This window comes from Candida albicans, chromosome R (assembly GCF_000182965.3).
Source record: "Candida albicans SC5314 chromosome R, complete sequence".
Taxonomy (NCBI): Eukaryota; Fungi; Ascomycota; class Pichiomycetes; order Serinales; family Debaryomycetaceae; genus Candida; species Candida albicans.
In genome coordinates this window covers 1,324,829-1,345,035 of record NC_032096.1, presented here as the reverse complement: position 1 = coordinate 1,345,035, position 20,207 = coordinate 1,324,829, and the positions used below count along the sequence as shown (strand labels likewise).

General features: G+C 33.7%; 11 protein-coding genes across 11 annotated transcripts; 6 read left to right on the top strand and 5 right to left on the bottom strand. All coding sequences in view use genetic code 12, as the record gives it.

Annotated features, from left to right (window-relative positions):
• Window positions 1–232: 232 nt before the first annotated feature.
• Window positions 233–1,885, top strand: PGI1 (glucose-6-phosphate isomerase; the record flags this gene model as incomplete). Its single annotated transcript, XM_708420.1, has 1 exon — window positions 233–1,885. The coding sequence occupies one exon, from the start codon at window positions 233–235 to the stop codon at window positions 1,883–1,885; it is 1,653 nt and encodes a 550-aa protein (XP_713513.1).
• A 259-nt stretch (window positions 1,886–2,144) lies between these two features.
• CAALFM_CR06330CA (uncharacterized protein) lies at window positions 2,145–2,696 on the top strand (the record flags this gene model as incomplete). Its single annotated transcript, XM_708419.1, has 1 exon — window positions 2,145–2,696. The coding sequence occupies one exon, from the start codon at window positions 2,145–2,147 to the stop codon at window positions 2,694–2,696; it is 552 nt and encodes a 183-aa protein (XP_713512.1).
• Window positions 2,697–3,675: 979 nt separating this feature from the next.
• Window positions 3,676–5,079, top strand: CAALFM_CR06320CA (uncharacterized protein; the record flags this gene model as incomplete). The annotated part of the gene is made up of 1 exon (XM_708418.2): window positions 3,676–5,079. One exon carries the CDS (start codon window positions 3,676–3,678, stop codon window positions 5,077–5,079), a length of 1,404 nt encoding a protein of 467 aa, XP_713511.1.
• Window positions 5,080–5,236: 157 nt separating this feature from the next.
• Window positions 5,237–6,325, bottom strand: CAALFM_CR06310WA (uncharacterized protein; the record flags this gene model as incomplete). Its single annotated transcript, XM_708417.2, has 1 exon — window positions 5,237–6,325. One exon carries the CDS (start codon window positions 6,323–6,325, stop codon window positions 5,237–5,239), a length of 1,089 nt encoding a protein of 362 aa, XP_713510.1.
• Window positions 6,326–7,655: 1,330 nt separating this feature from the next.
• FGR50 (Fgr50p) lies at window positions 7,656–8,390 on the top strand (the record flags this gene model as incomplete). The annotated part of the gene is made up of 1 exon (XM_708416.2): window positions 7,656–8,390. One exon carries the CDS (start codon window positions 7,656–7,658, stop codon window positions 8,388–8,390), a length of 735 nt encoding a protein of 244 aa, XP_713509.2.
• A 215-nt stretch (window positions 8,391–8,605) lies between these two features.
• CAALFM_CR06290CA (uncharacterized protein) lies at window positions 8,606–9,685 on the top strand (the record flags this gene model as incomplete). Its single annotated transcript, XM_708413.2, has 1 exon — window positions 8,606–9,685. One exon carries the CDS (start codon window positions 8,606–8,608, stop codon window positions 9,683–9,685), a length of 1,080 nt encoding a protein of 359 aa, XP_713506.2.
• Window positions 9,686–10,508: 823 nt separating this feature from the next.
• CAALFM_CR06270WA (uncharacterized protein) lies at window positions 10,509–11,003 on the bottom strand (the record flags this gene model as incomplete). The annotated part of the gene is made up of 1 exon (XM_708411.1): window positions 10,509–11,003. The coding sequence occupies one exon, from the start codon at window positions 11,001–11,003 to the stop codon at window positions 10,509–10,511; it is 495 nt and encodes a 164-aa protein (XP_713504.1).
• Window positions 11,004–12,118: 1,115 nt separating this feature from the next.
• Window positions 12,119–13,291, bottom strand: CAALFM_CR06260WA (uncharacterized protein; the record flags this gene model as incomplete). Its single annotated transcript, XM_708410.2, has 1 exon — window positions 12,119–13,291. The coding sequence occupies one exon, from the start codon at window positions 13,289–13,291 to the stop codon at window positions 12,119–12,121; it is 1,173 nt and encodes a 390-aa protein (XP_713503.2).
• A 63-nt stretch (window positions 13,292–13,354) lies between these two features.
• Window positions 13,355–14,254, bottom strand: CAALFM_CR06250WA (uncharacterized protein; the record flags this gene model as incomplete). The annotated part of the gene is made up of 1 exon (XM_708409.2): window positions 13,355–14,254. One exon carries the CDS (start codon window positions 14,252–14,254, stop codon window positions 13,355–13,357), a length of 900 nt encoding a protein of 299 aa, XP_713502.2.
• A 698-nt stretch (window positions 14,255–14,952) lies between these two features.
• Window positions 14,953–16,812, top strand: ZCF19 (Zcf19p; the record flags this gene model as incomplete). Its single annotated transcript, XM_708408.2, has 1 exon — window positions 14,953–16,812. The coding sequence occupies one exon, from the start codon at window positions 14,953–14,955 to the stop codon at window positions 16,810–16,812; it is 1,860 nt and encodes a 619-aa protein (XP_713501.2).
• Window positions 16,813–16,856: 44 nt separating this feature from the next.
• On the bottom strand, window positions 16,857–18,707 carry CAALFM_CR06230WA (uncharacterized protein; the record flags this gene model as incomplete). Its single annotated transcript, XM_708406.2, has 1 exon — window positions 16,857–18,707. One exon carries the CDS (start codon window positions 18,705–18,707, stop codon window positions 16,857–16,859), a length of 1,851 nt encoding a protein of 616 aa, XP_713499.2.
• Between the last annotated feature and the right edge of the window lie 1,500 nt (window positions 18,708–20,207).

Genomic DNA, 20,207 nt, shown 5'->3' with positions numbered 1-20,207 from the left:
AACTGATTTTAAAAAAGTCAACCTTAGTGAAATTTAAAACTGCGCTTGTGCAGAAATTCTATTATCCCCCTACTTTTGTAATATAACATTTAACCACACCACCTCCCTCTACATTTTTTTTTTATTTTTTTATTTTTTAACTTCTTTTTACTTTCTTGTTCTTCTTTTCTTACCAAGAGTATATTCAATAAACTCAATTGAATTATATCTAACTAATCAAACATCTACAATCATGGCCTCCTTTAAATTAGCTACCGATTTACCAGAATGGAAAAAATTGGAAGAAACTTACAAATCCGTCGGTGAGAAATTCAGTGTCAGAGATGCATTCGCCAAAGACCCAAAAAGATTTGAAGAGTTCTCCTGGATCTACAAAAACTACGATGACTCCAAAATCTTATTCGACTTCTCCAAGAACTTGGTTAACAAAGAAATCCTTGATCAATTGGTTACTTTGGCTAAAGAAGCCGGTGTTGAAAAATTGAGAGACGCCATGTTCGCTGGTGACCACATCAACACAACCGAAGATAGAGCTGTTTACCACGTTGCTTTAAGAAACCGTGCTTTGAGAAAGATGCCAGTTGATGGGAAAGATACCGCTCAAGAAGTTGACGATGTCTTGAAACACATGAAAGAATTCAGTGACTCAATTAGAGACGGTTCTTGGACTGGTTACACTGGCAAATCCATTACTGATGTTGTTAACATTGGTATTGGTGGTTCTGATTTGGGTCCTGTTATGGTCACTGAAGCTTTGAAAGCTTACAGTAAACCAGGTTTGAATGTCCACTTTATTTCTAACATTGACGGTACTCATACTGCTGAAACTTTAAAAAACTTGAACCCAGAAACTACTTTGTTTTTGATTGCTTCCAAAACATTCACTACTGCTGAAACCATCACCAATGCTACTTCAGCCAAAAACTGGTTCTTGGCTACTGCCAAGGATTCTAAACACATTGCCAAACATTTCGCTGCTTTATCCACCAACGAAAAGGAAGTTGTTGCCTTTGGTATCGATGCTAAAAACATGTTTGGATTTGAAAGTTGGGTTGGTGGCCGTTACTCAGTTTGGTCTGCCATTGGTTTATCAGTCGCCATTTACATTGGTTTCGAAAACTTTAATGATTTCTTGAAAGGTGCTGAAGCCATGGATCAACACTTTTTGACCACTCCATTAGAAAACAACATTCCAGTTATTGGAGGTTTATTGTCTGTCTGGTACAACAACTTCTTTGGTGCTCAAACCCATTTAGTTGTCCCATTTGATCAATATTTGCACAGATTCCCTGCTTACTTGCAACAATTGTCCATGGAATCCAATGGTAAATCTGTTACTAGAGCCAATGTTTTCACCAACTATCAAACTGGTACTATCTTGTTTGGTGAACCAGCCACTAACGCTCAACATTCATTCTTCCAATTGGTTCACCAAGGTACTAAATTGATTCCAGCTGATTTCATTTTGGCTGCCCAATCTCATAATCCAATTGAAAAGAACTTGCACCAAAGAATGTTGGCTTCCAACTTCTTTGCCCAATCTGAAGCTTTGATGGTTGGTAAAGATGAAGCCAAAGTTAAAGCTGAAGGTGCCACTGGTGGTTTAGTTCCTCACAAGGAATTCTCTGGTAACAGACCAACTACTTCTATTTTGGCTCAAAAGATTACCCCTGCTACTTTGGGTTCTTTGATTGCTTACTACGAACATCTTACTTTCACTGAAGGTGCTATTTGGAACATCAACTCCTTTGATCAATGGGGTGTTGAATTGGGTAAAGTTTTGGCCAAGGTCATTGGTAAAGAATTGGATGACAAGAAAGCTGTTGCTACCCATGATGCTTCTACAAATGGTTTGATTAACCAATTCAAAGAATGGGAAGAATAACTATCCGTCAAGTTGTAGTTTTTGTTTTTATCTCGAGAGCAAAAAATTTAAATTGAATTAAATATTGAGAACTTTTTTTTTGTTTCAATACTTTGCGATGTAAGTTTTTTTATAGATTATTGACTTTTTATTTTTAAAAACTGATATGCTGTTTATGAGATGGAACTTGTAGAGTGTCTGTTGAAACCAGAGAGTGGTAATTGTTGCAAATCATGACCAAACTCCAAATAGAGCAAAAAAGAAAAATACCGAATTGCTAATGATGAGAAGGACATCGAAAAAACAACAAAGAAAAAAAGATTGGAAAAAAAAAATGAGAAAAGAAATTAATAGTAACAGTGAAAATCGTTATTACAAGGACCAACATTGTGGATATCCCAACACATCATTACCTACAAAAGACTATATTAATCTCATTATTATCATGTCAGACACAGAAGAAATTCCAGTTATAGAGCAAGAAGAACTAGATAACCCTTTGAGAATAATTTTAGTAATAGACCACCCTGAAAACAAAGAATCTAATGAGATGGAGGAACGTTTATTGGATTCCATACAAAGTTTTAAACAGATGGATCAATTTTTTGATAAATTTGATGAAACAATCGCCATTCCTAATGAATCACATATTAAATATGAAGTAGGAAGTGATGGGTTGGTGGTTATTATTGTGGATAATTTGAAGCTACGTGATGAAGTATTGGTATTCATTGATGGGTATAATGATGGCCATGAAAATGATACAACCGAGAATGAAGATGAACCACAAGATAAGAAGAAATCGAAAAAGGAATTAGAAGCTGGAAAGTAGAGAATTTAATGAATATACAATAGATTGCATTTATAGAGACCCCAAAAACATTAAGAATAGCATATTTCAAGAGTAGTTCATATGAAGGGGAAACAATATATAAGATACCCTTCGAGATTGTTTGGGAACACTGTTCAAAAAGTTACAGAGATGATACAATTCTTTTTGAAAGTATCGAAGTAATAGTAGCATAAGCTGCAATTACATTTGCATTTTTGGACTATCCTTTGTATGGTAACTTCTGGAGGGACAGAGCACACAACTATGTAATTGAATTGAGTGGCCCGGGCATTATACAACTGCAGCAATCATCATCCCGTCATCTTTTTAGTTCTAACTGTGGCTCAACTAAGCATGTCATTAGATAAAAGAAAGAAGACAAAATATCATAAGCCCTTGCTTCCCCTCCTCATAACCTGGATTGCTGGATTGACTATGCTTGTTTTGGAGTGAAAATTGTTTAGTATAATTGTCTTCCAAACAATCCGAAATCGACTTAATCTAGATAAACGTTTCAAACAGCAAATTATATCATCTGCCTTCTTTCTTTACACAGCCAGATGTTTCAGTAAATTTTGCTGGAGCATTCTTTTATGGTACAATGGAAATGTTTCTAGTACAACTCAACACTGTTTTTTCTCGCTAGTAAGAGAAAAGCTCAACAAATCTCTTTCTTCATTACTATTCCAAATTAGACAAGTGATCTATAAAAAAAATTATAAACTATGTGGGTAGTGTCTGTTGTAACAAAAGAATAACAAAAAAGAACACACACAAATCAACCAAGTATCATGTTTAATTTTTTTTTTGTACATAACCATTAACACATCTCCAATTTCTTAAATTCTCCACAGCAATCAACACTCCTCAAGAAAAAGTGGCAAACCACTTTTAACACTTTATTTACTTAGGCCGACAGTCAAATAGTTGGTAAATTGAACTTACTTGTTACGTTACTTTTTAAACTACAACACACTTTATGAATTTTGCACTTTCATCACCACAAACTCCTCCGCCCAAAACCAAGCTTCCCAGAATACCAAATGCACCACAATCACCAACAAAATTACACACCAAATCTCTACCTACAGTGTTAGAAATGACAACATCAACCCCTGAAAAGGTCGCTGTGCTGTCACAACCAGTATTTCCACCATTACGTGCATTTGATCGTGCTTGGTCTTTAACCACTGATGATAGTCATATTCCAGTTTATGATCTACTCAAACTATTACATAATTTACGATTAGAGTCACTTCATGACATGCACGAAGATAATGAACTAATTCACATGGATGATATGGTGATTAAATCACGAATAGTTGAGCAAACAGAGTTTTTGCACAATGTCAATAAAGAACAAGCATACCAGATAATATACCAGAGTTTCTACGATGCCAAAGAAATTCTGAAAAATACTGGGAGTCTAAATTTGCAATATGATATTTTTAACAATCAATATGATCTGATGATAATGATGGCAAGTAATAATGGGAGTCAGGAAGATAATGACGACGAAGATTATGATGAGACAGCAACGTTAATGGAAATGACCCAGAACTCTCCACTACAAGAAGATTATGAGGATATTCTTATTCCACAACAAATATCAAATTGGGTAAAACCAAATATAAAACTAGCATTAACAGAATTAGAACAGTTTCATATTAAACTAAATAACCAATATTTGGGTTTAGAAAATGATTTACGACAAATAAAACTGAAAAATGATTTAGATTTAAAGGAGTTGCAAGTTTTGGTTGGGAAAAATGATCATTTGATAAGTAAATTAAATGATATTAGAGATGAACTATCCGGCATCAATAATTGTTTAATGGAGTATAGAGACCAATTTGATATGGATAGTTTCATAGCATGCGATAATGAGAAAACAAAAGAATGGCAATCACAGTTGTTGAATAATAATAATGATAGTAATAATAATGAGGAATTAATGGTTTCCTGTTTCCAATCTATTGACGTAATTGAGAAAGAAGTATTAGAAGTCGATATCAAACTGAGTTGGTCCCTTGATAATACCCCTCTTACAACAGAAATAAGAATCTCTGAGAAGGATCATATTTTTGTGTCTGAGACCAAAGAAGCTACACCTGACGTGCAACAAGTTGCTGAGACTGTACCTAAAACTGACAATACTAGTGGTATTGAGACAGCAGATACAGTACAGAAAACCTCAATTATACCGATAATGTCTGACAATGGAAGTAGTGACGACATTAAAGAGTCAAATTTGGTAAAATCTCACATTTCAAATCCAAATGTCACAGAAATTAAGAAAAAGGGAAAGCTTAGTAAACATAGTCACTACATTGTTATTGTGGCTATAGGTGTAATTTTTGCTTATGTTAAAAGTATGCTCTAAAGAATAATGATAATGAGATAAAATAAAAGTATCGACAGAAAGAAAACAACCAGAATTCTTTTCTACAATCTATACATGTTAGTAGCAACAGATAGCCATTTAATTTTTTCTTTTTTTTTAGGCTTGATAGTATGATTAGTAATTTTTTTTAAAAAAATCATGGGAAATACATTAATGCATCCATATTCACAGCTTTGTTTTTGGGATCCAGATGTAATATCTTTTCCAGGTCAACATACTTATTATCTCTAATTGAATAACTTTTCATTAAAGTATAACCCATTTTTAGATAGAACTTTCGATTCACAGGATTGGAACTTTCTAAATACATATAACTTTTAGGATTATCCTGTAAGAATTGGGTTTTGGCATATTCCATTAAAATTCGACCCAAACCTTTACCTCTCATGGATGGTAAAGTTGCAATATCACCAAGGTACCAAATATCCAAATCACACGGGAAATGATGATCGTCATCTTCACGACATAACAACTCTTTTATTAATATTTCATTACGAACTTTTATTAAATATGGCAATTTATCTTTGAAAACTTTGAAACGACAACGACCTTTAACAGCTTTTAGATTAAATTTCACCACGGATTTATTGAAGATGGAATTTGATTCAGGTGCAAAATAATCTTCATCGTCGTAATCGGAGTCTGACCCTGAACTCGAATCACTAATTTTGGCTCCATATATTTGATTCCATAAAGCAACACCTAAAAATGGAAATTTATCTAAGTTCTTGATATCAAAATCAGACAATGATTTTTCAAAATTATTGTCCTTGATGACAAACACAGTACCTTCAGTAGACAAACAATCATAAGCAGTGTATTCAAAATACGATAACATCAAATCTAATTTCTTTTTCTTATAAGTACTTTCTGAAGTATTTGATTTGGTGTATTTTGTTGTATTAAGGATGAAATTAGTGAATGGATCATCTTCAAATGCCATCAATAATGTTTTTGCAACACGTCTATAATCTTTCAAAGTTGCAACATCAATAGAAATATCCAATTGATTAGGAATGGAAAAACTGGATCTAATTGAAACTGAAGAAACTAATTTGGGTTTATCTGTATTTTCATAAATTAGAGCACGAGTACGTTTAGGATTAGATGCAACTGACTCTAAACTATTTGATCGAGCTTTTTTCGAACCTAAAGAACTGTTTGAACTTGGAACAGGAACAATAACTTCCAGCTCTGGAATGGCTTTGGTATGACACAACAACATGATTCTAATAAGATTGATTTTGTTTAGTTTTTGTTGTGTTAATGGTTGGTTACCTAGGGTGGGATTTACGGTAAGAATTTATACCTGTAAACTTAGAATGGAGATATGTGTTGATAACAAATAGTAAGTACACAAAGCTGGCCCCTATAATGTGCAACACGGCAATAATTTGCTTTGATTTATATCTCCACGCATTGTTTAACCGCGGCAAGAGATAAAGTGATAAGAGTTGGCTCTGTTCTTTTTTTTTGTTCTGTCCAATGCTTTTTATTACCAATTCAACCAAGAAAGATCTCCCTCACCTTTACTTGCTTTGTTTATAGTTAGACCCTTGATCTTTATTTTATGTCCAACATTTAATAGTTTTTTTCTGGTAGAAGAAGAATCTACTAATTAACTGTTTTTTTTGTAAAGTTATTCTAGAAATGAAAAAGATGGAAACGGAGACGAAGATAGAGAGTGCGCATTAAAGATACCTAAATGGGAATACACTACTTGCGCGTGTGTTATTAGAATTCTTTGCTAAACAGTTACTACACCCATTACAACACCAAACACTATTGATACAAGGAAGACATGGCCCTTGATATTTCAAGTTGTGATACGTTTTCTTAATCTATTTGATCTATGAACAAGCACAGCTGAATCTCTTAGAAAATGCTAGACAGGAGAAACTCTTAAAAAAAGAGCTCATGATGGGAAAATAGCAAACACCAGAAGAAATATTTGATTAACCCCTATTTGCTGTATATTCCCCACTAACAGTAACAATGCCTTGTTGTTACACATTGTTAATATTTTAATGCCTTTGAACCAAATATACATACTTTGAATATGCAATGTATGCCCAGTGTTATTGCCCTAATTGCCACAACATATAGTCTTATTACAACTGTTCTTCCATTTTGTATAAAAGTACAACTTTAGTTTTAAGTGATTACTGCTAACCATAGAAAATAGTACCTATGTTATGTGTAGAACAAAAGTTTTCAATATTGAAATAATAATCGGACATTGCAGGCTCATAATTATATTTTAGTGGTTTTGATAACTGTTTCAACATTAACAGCAATGTAATTATGGTATTTTGCAGCTACAAGAAAAAAGAACAAACGTTTTCTTTTTTTAGGTTTCTGGAATCTCAAGAAATCAGAGAGAGAAAGATCTTCCTTCTTTCAAACAATCAAACAGATAAAGCCAGCAGAAAAAAAGAACAAGCAAGCATTCCCATCAAACATAATCTATGTAAGATGAGATTGCGATGTTTTTTTTTTGGCATATTCACACATACACCTTCACCACCACCACCACAATTTAACATACTCATAACATGACGGGATTAGCATCAAGATGGGCTACTGATGAAACATTGGTCAAACAAGCAATTGACCAAGACTCAAAACTGCTGCAACAACACCACAACCACAACCACCACAAAAAATCTGGGTCAGATCTTGAAGATAGCAAATGGAGTAAACCAATAACGAGCAAAAAATCTGAAGCATTAGTGAGTATGTGGGCTGATGCTGAGGATACACTGAATCTGTATCCATCTCCACCACTGTCAAGAGATAGTCATGGTAAACACAGGAATGAACGTCGAAAATCAGATTCTCAACATAGTCACCACAAGAAAAGAGAGAATGTATCTCCACGGAAGACCAAGCACAACCATGACAGTACACCAAGAGTGAGACGTGACTCCCCCACTCATGAGGACGATGAAGACAATGAAAGAGGACCAATGACTCCGGCTGCAAAGGCATTTGCTGCACGATTTGATAAACCCACGGATAAAACAGCTGGAAATAAACACGACCATAACCGTTCAACAGATGGTAACTCACTAGCTGAAAGACTCGACAAGTTGAGTGTTAGTAAACAGAAAAAACCTAACCATAGACCACACAACACAGGCAGTGTTAAACTGGAAACACCAAGACAAGATAAAAGTGTGGTGGCCTCAGAAGAGGATAAACAGAAGGAGGAGAAAGAAAAGGAGGAATTGCTCAAGATGTTGGAGGAGTTAGAGTCGCAACATTTAGACTGGGCAAGCATGGAATAGAGACATTAATGTTGCATTGTTTGTATTTCTGTATTATTAATGTATAACTAAGTATTGTTGTGCTTTTTCGCAGTCAGCATTATCGTTGTGGTACGAGCTGGGTCAGATGTCGCACACTGAGAAACACGCAAAAAAGTATAAAATAGAATTAAGAAGAAAAAAAAGGGAGTTACAACAGAAAGAGATTCCGCTTAATCCATCATCAATCACCACAAATGATCACACGAAACATACTACGACTATCAATCAGGAATTGGAATTGTGCCCGACCAGTCACTAGCTTTCTACCCTGCAGACGATTTCTCAACACCACACTACCACGCCAACTCCGAGGCAGGAGCACCATTAACCAATTGATCCAATCAAACACACAACTGACCATGTTCCCCATCCAACGCAATAATCGGTTACCCTTACGTACTATAGTCATATTAATTGTTGCGTCTAGCTCACTCACAATGTTGTTGTTTGTGGCAGTGCAGTATAAGAAGTTTCAGGATGAATTACTACCGGACGGGAAATCAAGGAAACGATCGATATTCCTCCCACTATGGTTCAATGGCAATTTATTATACCAAACCACATATGGATTCCCACATGGATTAAAATACTTTGACCCAGAGTTTTACGAGTACATCATGACTGAAGTGCAACAATTAAACAAGGATGGTGAAATACAGGGCCACCATGACAACTCTGTAAAGCAATTTTGCCATGCATTACAAGAGAAGAATATCAAGTATGCCGTGTTGGAAGGTTTATCAGCCAATCGAGAAATTCGACAAATATTTGGTCTTCCATTGACCGTGGATACACATCCAAATAGTGATGGCGAGCTTAAGATATGGGTGGAATCAAAATATCCCAGTGTTTCCGGGTTGCAAATTGACATTACGAAAACTGTTGACACTAATGGTAGCAACAACAGTAAATTTGATTTCCATTGGATTGTGAAACCCATCAATGCAGTATCAGTGATCAACAGTGCTATGACACTGACAGGTTTGGGTTTAGACCGGTTGGAGAGTTCAGAAGCCAACATCAAGACCCATGAACAGGGGAGTGGGAAAGTGCATGAAGTAAAGATGGACAAGGAGAAAGTGAACTTGAACAAACAACGAGACTACGCAATTCAGTTCCGTGGTAAATTCATGGTGTCAGACAAGTCAATGGTGAGAGTTGGAGTGGTGGAATATTGCGGGACAATTGATTTTGACCATCTAATGATCAATCGTGGGGTAAAGATAACAGATATGGATATGAAGCACGATGGTGTGTTGTATAAAGTGATGTAAATAGAGAATTCTGTCGTTAGAATAGGTCAATATGGTAGATACTTTCAAGAAATAAAACAGAGATAAAATTCGAGTAGAGTTCGAAAAATACACCATATTTGCAATTGAGGTTAAGGAAGTTTGAAACAACTTTTTCAGTGCTAGTAGAGACTGGTTTCTAAAATGACGACAAAGCCATCGGGCTTCCTCAAATATTCCATGAACCAAGAATTCCTCTAATGTAGTTGAAGGAAAATAAGTCAAAATAGATCGTAAATTTACTCTAAAGTTGTGACACAGTACAAATAAACTTGCTGTAAATGTATACGGATTCAAACTGCAAATAAAACTGGTGTAGATTTTTTTAAATAACCAAAATAATGAAACACCTCTAGAATTCCCAGTAACTGGTAATTGATCAGTGCTTAACTTCTTCTCATCAATTCCAAAGGTTTCAATTTATGTAGATTCACCCTTTATTTCCAACAATTCTAATACACCACTGTCAATATTAAAGTTATCCAAAATGGAACTATAACGCTAATTTGCTCTTCATCACCAGTAATCGAATAAAAAGTTATAAGTCCATTTCTCAAATGGTACCAAAAATCCAGACTCTCTTAAATCAAACACTCAGCTCATAATCTAAACATTTCAATCTTTATAGGAACTCTGATGGAGGAAACGCTAATGAAAGGTTCGAATCCAATAATTTGCCTAAATGTCTGGTATCATACTCAACCTCAAGAAAATAACGTACTCGAAGTATACCAATGCAATGAATAAAATTCTTCATAATGAGATATTTTTTATATTGTAATCGTTTCAGATTATCAAAATTGAGTCACCTCAAACGATTGTGTATTTCTAGGGTTTTTAAGTTAGGAGCACATATTCCAGTATCTTCAAGGTTTTTGACATCCAGCAACGAAAGCAGCAAATACTCTAAGTGAGGCATTTCCACAGACACAAAATCTACTGATTTCAGGAATGTACTGATATACAATCTGCGTAAATTTGGAGGCAAAGTTATTCTCGTCAATTTGTAGCCTTTGATAGTTAAATCTTCTAAAGAAGAAGGGAAAGAATATTCTTTTGTTGTGTTTCCATCACCAGACAGTTCCAATGACAATTTTTTAAGGCCATCAATCACGTAGCTATCCAACGTGGTTCCGATTAATTTAAGACTCGTAATAACGGTGGGCAATTCTTTTACATGCATAAACTCATACAAAAATAACGAATCAAAGTTGACTCCGGAATTTTTGAGATAATTTGCATCTATTTTTGGATCAAAAGTATCATAACCGTAGAAGTAAGCATCAATTTTGGGAACCATGTACAATACTTCTGGAAAAGTTTTATACGTCAATTCAAAAGCAAAAATGTCCCCGAGGTGGATAACCTCCGGGAGTATATTCCAACGCTTCGAACCCCGTTTTAAACTCTTTGGTTTAATACTTATGCTAGTACACTTACATCTGGAGTATCCCAAACCTCGCGCAATATCTTTCTTGTGTCTTTGTTGAGCTTCAGTAATATTCACGTCTGATAAAATAGCAGAAGCGACAACCCTTCTAATAGGTAGAAAATATAGAAGCTCTGGTAACATACATTTGGACAAGTAATCAACAATAATACCAATAATACCCAGTGGAAGTCTTGCTACTTCATAGAAAAGTTCCGTATTGATGTTTCTAAATGACATAGGAGTGATCTTGATAATATTTGACAATTTAAGCAGGTAGTTTTTTATATCTAACAAATAATCAACTTCTTCTTAATATGTAGACAAAACTGAGGAAAGTAGTAGACGACAAGGGCAACGAGAAAGGGTATTTATACCCAGGTCACAGTGGCGTGGCGTTACTCTACAGCCCGACAACGGGGGTAAGAGTTGCATGCACACTGGATAGTATGTAATACTTTGCACTACTGAATGCAGTTATTTATGTAGCTATGAGATTCTCACTTCGTTGAAAACGATGAATATTCAACATTTCCTGAAACTATGAACTAAATATTGTTTGGAAGTAAATGTAAGATTAGCCAGACAGAATATTGACAAGTTCACTTGAAAGGAAAAATAATTCCAGCCAGAGTTAAAAATAGTTAAATGATTCCAAGAGAATTTTTATAAGGCGATATTATAACACAGACATTTTTCGCATAAAATTAGTTTCGAAAAAAAAGGGGTCCTCCATAACTATTAGGAGCAATGAAAGGAGATCATTTTATGCTTCATTGGTATTTGTTACACGAGAACTGACTCGGTGGTGACGGTATCAAAACCGGTATAACGTTGACGATAACATCGAATACATAAACAGTATGAATAATTACACTGATTTATTGAAGATTAATTCACCAGTAGTTCAAAGAGTGTTTAAGTAAAAATTGTCACTTGTATTAGGGTGCCTGTTAAAATGGCTGTACACAATATGCTAATATTCTTCAAGAATCTGTATCATCACCATCATCATAATCGCTTAACAACCCTAGTGCCTCCACAATAACGTTAGGGCGGCGAGAATAATCATCTTCGTCACTGTCTTCTTCATCCAGAGTAAACACACTTCCATTGTAAAGATCGTCTGAATCATAATCGGGTACAACCTCACTCGTTCCAGAAGATTCAGCTTCATCAGAATATGGATCAAAAGTCTCAAATATGCAACACAAACGGGAAGATTGCTGGGCAATTTTCCTCAAGGTTTCATCAAAACTGTTAAGATCTAATGAGAGCCCTTTGATTGCTTTCAATACTCTTCTTACATCGATAACATTCACATTTAAATTCCCCGTAGCGTCTATTCTTAACCTTGGGTTCTCGCTCTTTTTTTCAAACATTGAAACCAAAAACGGTGATATCAAACGAAGGTTACATTGACTTAAGTCTAAAACTTCCAACGATGATACTGGCAATTCAACCAGGCTTACTCTTTTCAATCGATTTCTCATTATTGACAACCTGCGCAAGTTCATCAAACTTGCAAATGAAGCAGATAGTTCATGGATCCCCATTTCCATTAAAGTTAAATTTTTAACACTAACTGGAAATAGATCTACATTTAACTTCTTGATGTTACCTCCACGAATATAAATCACTTCAAGTCTGGATTCTTTTAAATTCAACAACTCCAATGTGTGATAATCTATACTAAAATTTTTGAAAGCAAAATCACCTAATACTAAGGGCCATCTAATTTTTCGGATAAAAGGACTCATTTTCCCCTGTTTGTTTGCAATCAACTGCAACCGCGTTAGACTATTCGGCAAATGATACATAAATTCCGGGCTCTCAAAAGTTAAATAATCAGCCTCTAATATTAATTCTCCAGCCAAATGAGGAATTCTGAAGCTGCTATCAAATGTAAGTGTGGATGTCTCAATGTGAACATATTGCAAATTTTCACCCAAATGAAAGTAACCATCATTAAAAGATAGATCCAAAAGTTCCAATCGTATCAATGTGGGTGGAAGCATTAAAGTGCTCAAATCAATATTTATAAAATCACGACATCTGATTGATAATGCGTTCAAATTTGGAGGAAAGATTAATAATGGAGTTTTAAAACTTTCAGGATCTATGAAACCGTTTCCGTCGTATTCAAAACGCTCTAACATAGGAAAGTTATCCTCCTTGAATAAACCAAATGGGTAACCACAATTTGTCAAGAAAAAGTACTTTCAATTTTGAAATTGTTCTAAATTGCGAAAATCAGACAACTTTTCACAATCAGTCAAGATTAATGTTTTCAAATTTGGAGCGACTATTCCTGTCTCTTCAAAAGATTCCATTTGCGGCAACTCAAGCTGTAAATACTCTAACTTGACCATTTCATCAGATATGAATTCTGCAGAATCCAATGATGTTGTGATACATAATTTTCGCAAATTCAGAGGCAAAGTCACTTGAATCGTGAAGTTGAAGTAAACACGCAAGTCTTTTAAATCGGGCGAAAAGGTGTATGTTTGGGGTTCGTCATTATTAGAATACATTTCCATGTCCAACTTTTTTACACCAGGAATCACATAACTGTTCAATGTGGTATGAAATAATCGAATGCTTGTGGCAACAGAGGGTAATGTAGCTGGGTCCCAGACTCCATTCAATTGCAAAGAATCAAACCTAAGATTAGTATTGTAAAATAAATCTAACAATGATTGGGCTTTTATACCTTCACACAGGGAAATAGTACCATTAATACTCAGAGTTTCCTTTAAAAGTTCAGGGAAAGTATCCAAAACATCCTTAAATACAAATTCTCCATTCATATGAAGTGCTCTTGGGTACACATTCCATTGCGTAATACCTTTCGTCAAATCACTGAGCCCGATTTGGAACCAGTCGCAGTCACATTCGGAGTAGCCAACATGGGGTGTATCACTACCCTTGTGTCTATAAATGCTCTCGGTAACATTAACATCTGACAAAATTGTAGAAGCCACTTCCCTTTGAATGGGTTGGAAATACAATAATTGTGGCAATATACATTTCGGTAAATAACTAACGATTAGAGCAATAACTTCATATGGAAGTTTTGCTACTTCTTGAAAAAGATCAATGTCCGTTGTAATGATTGTCATGGAAATATTTGTAATGGTGATAGGAAATTTGATAAACTAACACCGACACCTGTTATTCGTTTTTGCTTCGTCTAATTTGTAAACAAATATCAACAGCTTTCAAAAACACCTGTAAATTTTTAAGATATTTCTATATGTCTATGGTTGAGGTACTTGTAGAAGAAATTTCAAATATTTGATATTTCATGGGGCGCATTGATTGATTGGAAGTTCTTGGTGATGTTTGTTTTAGGAAGAAGTGACATTATCAATTGAAACAAATATTTGTCTGTAAAAGTTAAGTATACAACTTTATGAATGGTATATTCTCACCAATTTCAATTTTCAAGAATAATAGCAAGAACACTATTGTTTCTTTTAGTAGAATGTTGTCAGACTAATTTTATACTAGTATCCAATTATATTTAAAGTCAAATGACACGAAATGGTTGATTCCGTCCAGTTGGTACGGATTTCCCCTTTTTTTGCTGTTCGTATGAAAGATTTGTAAGAGAGTATAGCGTGCACTAATTACAAAATTTCTCTCTATCTTATCAACAAAATATTCTAACCTTCCTTCGGCAATCCCGTCGGGGAGGTGAAAAAAATTAACAACTTGAATAAATCAACAAACTACAAAATATTTTTCACTTCTTTAACTTGTATTTTCTTTATCTACCCCAGATTTTACAAAAAAATAAAAAGAGGACCAAATAGAAATGGTTTCAATACCACCTGATACAACTCCTGGAACTTCCAAAAAACGAAAATCAACTACTACAAATGATCCTTCTCCAGAAAAAGATAAAACCAGAAAATATGCCCAAGCCTCAAGAACCTTAAAAGCGTGTGAATTATGTCGAAAACAGAAAACTAGATGCTTCCGATCCCCAGAAAATCCCAATTCATGTTTAAGATGTCGATTTTTAAGCAAAACATGTTCATTTGAAAATGAAGAAACCGAAGGTGAAATAAGTGGGATGTTACCATTTAATTTATCAAATCAAGAAACCACCAAGAAAATTGATATGATACATGATGGTATAAATCAAATATTAAATTATATGAAAAATGGAGCTCGTACTGAAGATGCCAAATTATTGTTAGATGCATCTGAATCAATGAAAGATCGTTCCAATAGCATAGTAAATGCAAATGATCAAAATATCCCACAATTTGATTCTTTTAAATCTGTTAGTTCAGCATCACCAATTGCAATATTACAACAATTATTTCCCCACCAATGTAATACACTGATAACCAACCCGATGTTACAAAATACCACGTTAATCCAAAAAGAAGATGTTATAACTCTTGGGATTTTATCAGAACATGAAGTAACAGAATTGATTTCTAATTTCAGAAGGAATTATGGACGTTGGGTTTCATTCCCATCATCTGTTTCCACGGAAAATTTGATTGTTCAAATAAAAGAAAAATCTGACTTATTATTAACTTCTTGTTGTCTTGTATCATTCAGATATTATAAATATAAGGGACCAAACAACCGATCAATGGAATGTCAATTATTGACCCAACGTTTAACTCAAGATTTAAATAATTCATTAGTGAAATATACTTCTTTTGGAACTTGTCTAGGACAAGTTGAATTTTTACAAGCATTAGTGATATTAAGTATATATCTGAAAAGTTTATCCAAATTGGATCATAGTCTAAATCTCGACCCTTGGTTTTTATCAAATATTGGTTTGTCGACTTTCATCACCAAAACTGCATTAATAGATGATTTTAAAGAAATTGATGACGAAACAGTTGAAATCCAAGGTGAAACATATAATAAACTCACAATATTGAGAATTTATAATCATCTTTGCCTTGCTCATATACTGAATTGTATATTTTCTGGAAGAATGTGTATTTTAGATTCAAATAGAGTTGAAAAATGTGCCACCACTTTAAGTTTATTAAATGCAACAAATTTTGATGGTCGGATGGTTAGTGAAATTGGATTATTATTTATAACTTATAAGTATTTACAAAATGTATCGGAAATTGATAGTTATCAAAAATTGGATCATATATTTGAAAAAGTTGTTTTAGATATTAAATCATGGTTTGTTCAATGGGAATATTTATTCAGTCAACCAGCTTTACATTTTCTTGAATTCAATTATAATTTTTGTTCAATGTTGGTGTATTATGTTTATTGTTTTACAAGATTGAAATTGTTGGGCGAAGTTGCTCATCATGGAGTATTAGATGAAGATATTTTCACAGATGTGTTTCAAAAAATTGATAATGAAAAATTATTGGAAACTATGTATGAGTATTGCTTACAAGTAATTTCACATACAAATAATATTGAAAATGATTCATATTTTGCATATTTGTCAGATCAAATTCATTTTACATTCTATTTTTGTTGTGTTTTCATGATTAAATTACAAAAAGTTATGACCAACAAAGATATGTTACCAGCAAAAAACAGGAAAAGACTCATTAATGTTATTCAGCTGTTGATTGATAAATTTGAGAGAATCAGTACTGATTATCCTCATGATATAATTGTCACTTACAAAAATAATCTAGAAACTTGTTTAAAAGAAAATTTTATATAATTAGGATTATTAATTCTATTTAATTGGTTTATTTATTTATATATTTATTTTAAGTGTCCTTTATAGTTACCTTCCATATAATCGATATGAACAAAAGCTCTTTCCACCATAGGTAAACTTTCAATTGAGTATTGTAATGCTTCAGCAATATCGTGACAATCTTTGAACGACAACTTGTATTTATCATTAGCAAAAACTAAATCAATCTCCACGTTTAGATTGTCTCCCACATGATACACTTTCAATGCTGTAATCTGTTTAATTGGTTCGGCAAATCTGTAGGCAAGATACAAAATCACTTTATAATCCAAAGGATCAGCAGCAGCCCCAGTTAAATTATTGATATGTTCAAATGCAGTATGTCCCCAGTTGACGACAATATAAATAGACAATGCAAATGCACCCAAGGGATCAAACCACCAGATATTGAAATAGTGTCCAATAGTTGGCATCAACAATGACACAGTATTGAATACAATATCAGTCATGGCATCTTGTGCCAAAGCTTGTACTGATGAAGATTGACTACTAGAACACCATATCCAACAGCCAAGTTTTGCAATTATAGTAATCATCATGATACTAATTGCATCAAGACCAATAGGGACAGGTATTTTTTGATTTGGTGTAGGGAAAAACAATATTTTAAACGATTCTTGACCCACTTGGAAAAAAGAAATGATAATAATGATGGAGAAAATTAAAACACCCAATGGTTCCAATCTTGATCTTCCTACTGGATAAGCATGTTGAATCTTCCAATCATTTTGAGTAGCCAATCTATTGACAATATAAATAATAAAAGTAGACAAAAAGTCTAATATGGAATCAACCAAAGAAGCAATAACCGACATTGAACTAGTTAATAATGTAACAACAATTTTCCCAACAAGTAATAAGATATTTATCAAAAAATTGACCAAAATTGCTGTTAAAACCTGGGAATTAGTTTCCTCTTCGTTATATCCAAGGTATCTCGATCCATCATTAGTGACATTTCCAGGAACATCATTAAATCTTGTTGAATATTTTGAGGTGGAATCACCACGTTCAAGATCAGTAGCTTGTAACTCACCCCCATTCAAATTATCCGGTGATGCAGCACGAGAACTTTCATGCAGACCTTCAGCAATGTCCCCTAAAGATTCATTAACATCAGACCCATAATTTCTTAACATATTATAATGTATTTTACCGGCATCCAAGAAATTGTCAATTTCAGTGAATTTTTCAATTAAATGATTTTGTTCCTCATAATATTTTCGAACATCACCACCCTTTATTTTGTTAATATTAGATTTAAAATAATCTTTCCATGTACATAATGGTAATACTGTTCCAATCAATCTTGCTGGTCTCAAACTACTAACAAAATCAACAACACTCAATCTTCTCAATTCACCAAATTCACCTAAAGATTCCATACTGCTTCTATCGCCACCAGTATTTTGAGGGAATAATGGAGCATTAATCTGAGTACCACTGATATTACCACTAACATAATTATCAAAGGGTGAGTTTGGGTTGGTAACAGAATGATGACTGGACAATAAACGATGGAATAATGGTCTTTCTGCTGCCTTATTTTGATAAAATTCATTGGCACTAAAAGAATGATGACGCATAGATGTCAAATATTCATCAAATTCAGTGTATTCCAAAGGAGTAACGGGGGCGGCAATACCTGAAAGAGGACGTCGATTTGTTGAGTTAGTCAAAGCTGGATTTGAATATTGAGCATGACGAAGTGGGTTGGCACTAATGGAATTGGTATTAATTGGTTGTGTGTTTGATTTTGAGGAATCGGATCCTATAGCAGTCTTCGGACTTTTCAATGTTTTATTTAATAAAGGCAGATTCTCATTGAGATCCGAGTTGACACTGTCTTTTGTCATTATTGGTTGATAACTAAGGAATAAAAGAAAGTACAGTAGATCTTATCTTATATAATCAAATGATAACAACAAGTGGCAATTTGTATTAAAAAATTTGACAAACCAAAATTAAACTTAAATTATTTCGATATTATTATTATAATTCTTTTTCCGATGAATAGATGAGATTTAAATTACCTGATGAATAGTAATATTAATATTAGTAATAATAATAATTTGAAAGAAAAAATTTGAATGGTTTAATGTAACATAAATTTCTGGTTTCTTTTATTTTTTTAGTTATCTTAAATTTAATAAGACATGTGTATGTGTAGGTGTGTTTGTAGATTTTCGGAGATGAACACTGAACATGAAATTTTGAATTTTTTTTGACATAAATGGTAACTTTCTTTTTTATTATGCAGGCAGAGATTTTATTATTATTGTTAATGATTTTCTCTTTGTTGTTACAATAGGAAATATCATGGTTCTGAGTCATGTTATTATGTTTCCCAATTATTTGATTTCCAAAAGAATAAAAAGTTACAATGTATTAGTTACTTGTTATTTGTAATGATTTTATAGTGCTACTTCATTCACATCTTCTATCTACTTTAAGTTGAAAACATCAGAATTTACGGATACTTCCAATCGTAAGCAAGATTCTTCAGTGTTTGTGTTAGGAACCCGTATTGAAGAAACAATAAGAGCCACTACAATTGTACACAAAAATGAAATGAGGAATATACGCCGTCCATTTCGATAGAATATACGTCTACAAACTCAAATGAAAGCTTTTAGCATGAACACAAGCCATGATTGAACGTATCTTTTAGTTTGCAGACGAATCTAACGAGCCTTGAACGCCCATTGAACATATAAATCGAGGCGTAGTAATTCCTCTCAATTCGATATTTACGAGTAACTTACTGAATCTGTAAAATATCTATAACTGTGCGCCTATCTCAAGTTTCCTTGTCAACCAAAAACGCTGAAGGTAGCAGGCCGATTAAACGTTTGCTAGATCTAACTATTATCTATAATTGCAAGCCATCTCTCAAGTTTTGACACCTACACTAAAAATTGTGGTTGTGTTAAACTCACCATCTTTAGTCCTGTACCTATCTTCAAGTTGAAAAACTTATATAATATACAATCCTGAGCCACCTCTACAAGACGACAACCATATTCCAATAGCAAAGCCCAGAAACAAGTCCAAGTTTTACACCAGTACTAGTTTGTTGTACACATTCGGGAGCCCTAATAAAATCTTCAGAAAAAACAACCACAGAATTTACCCGGATACAACAATTCTACACGACCAGAAATTTAATTTGCAATTGAAAAAGGAAGAAAAAAATTTTCTTTTTTTAATTTGCAAACGTATCATCACTACTTTTTATTTTCTTTTACAAAATAGTTTTATAAAGTACTTTATATACATTAATATAGTATATTCTTCAATATACAAGTACTTTAATGTCTACTGATACTATAAAAGGTATGCAATATAGTCACAGA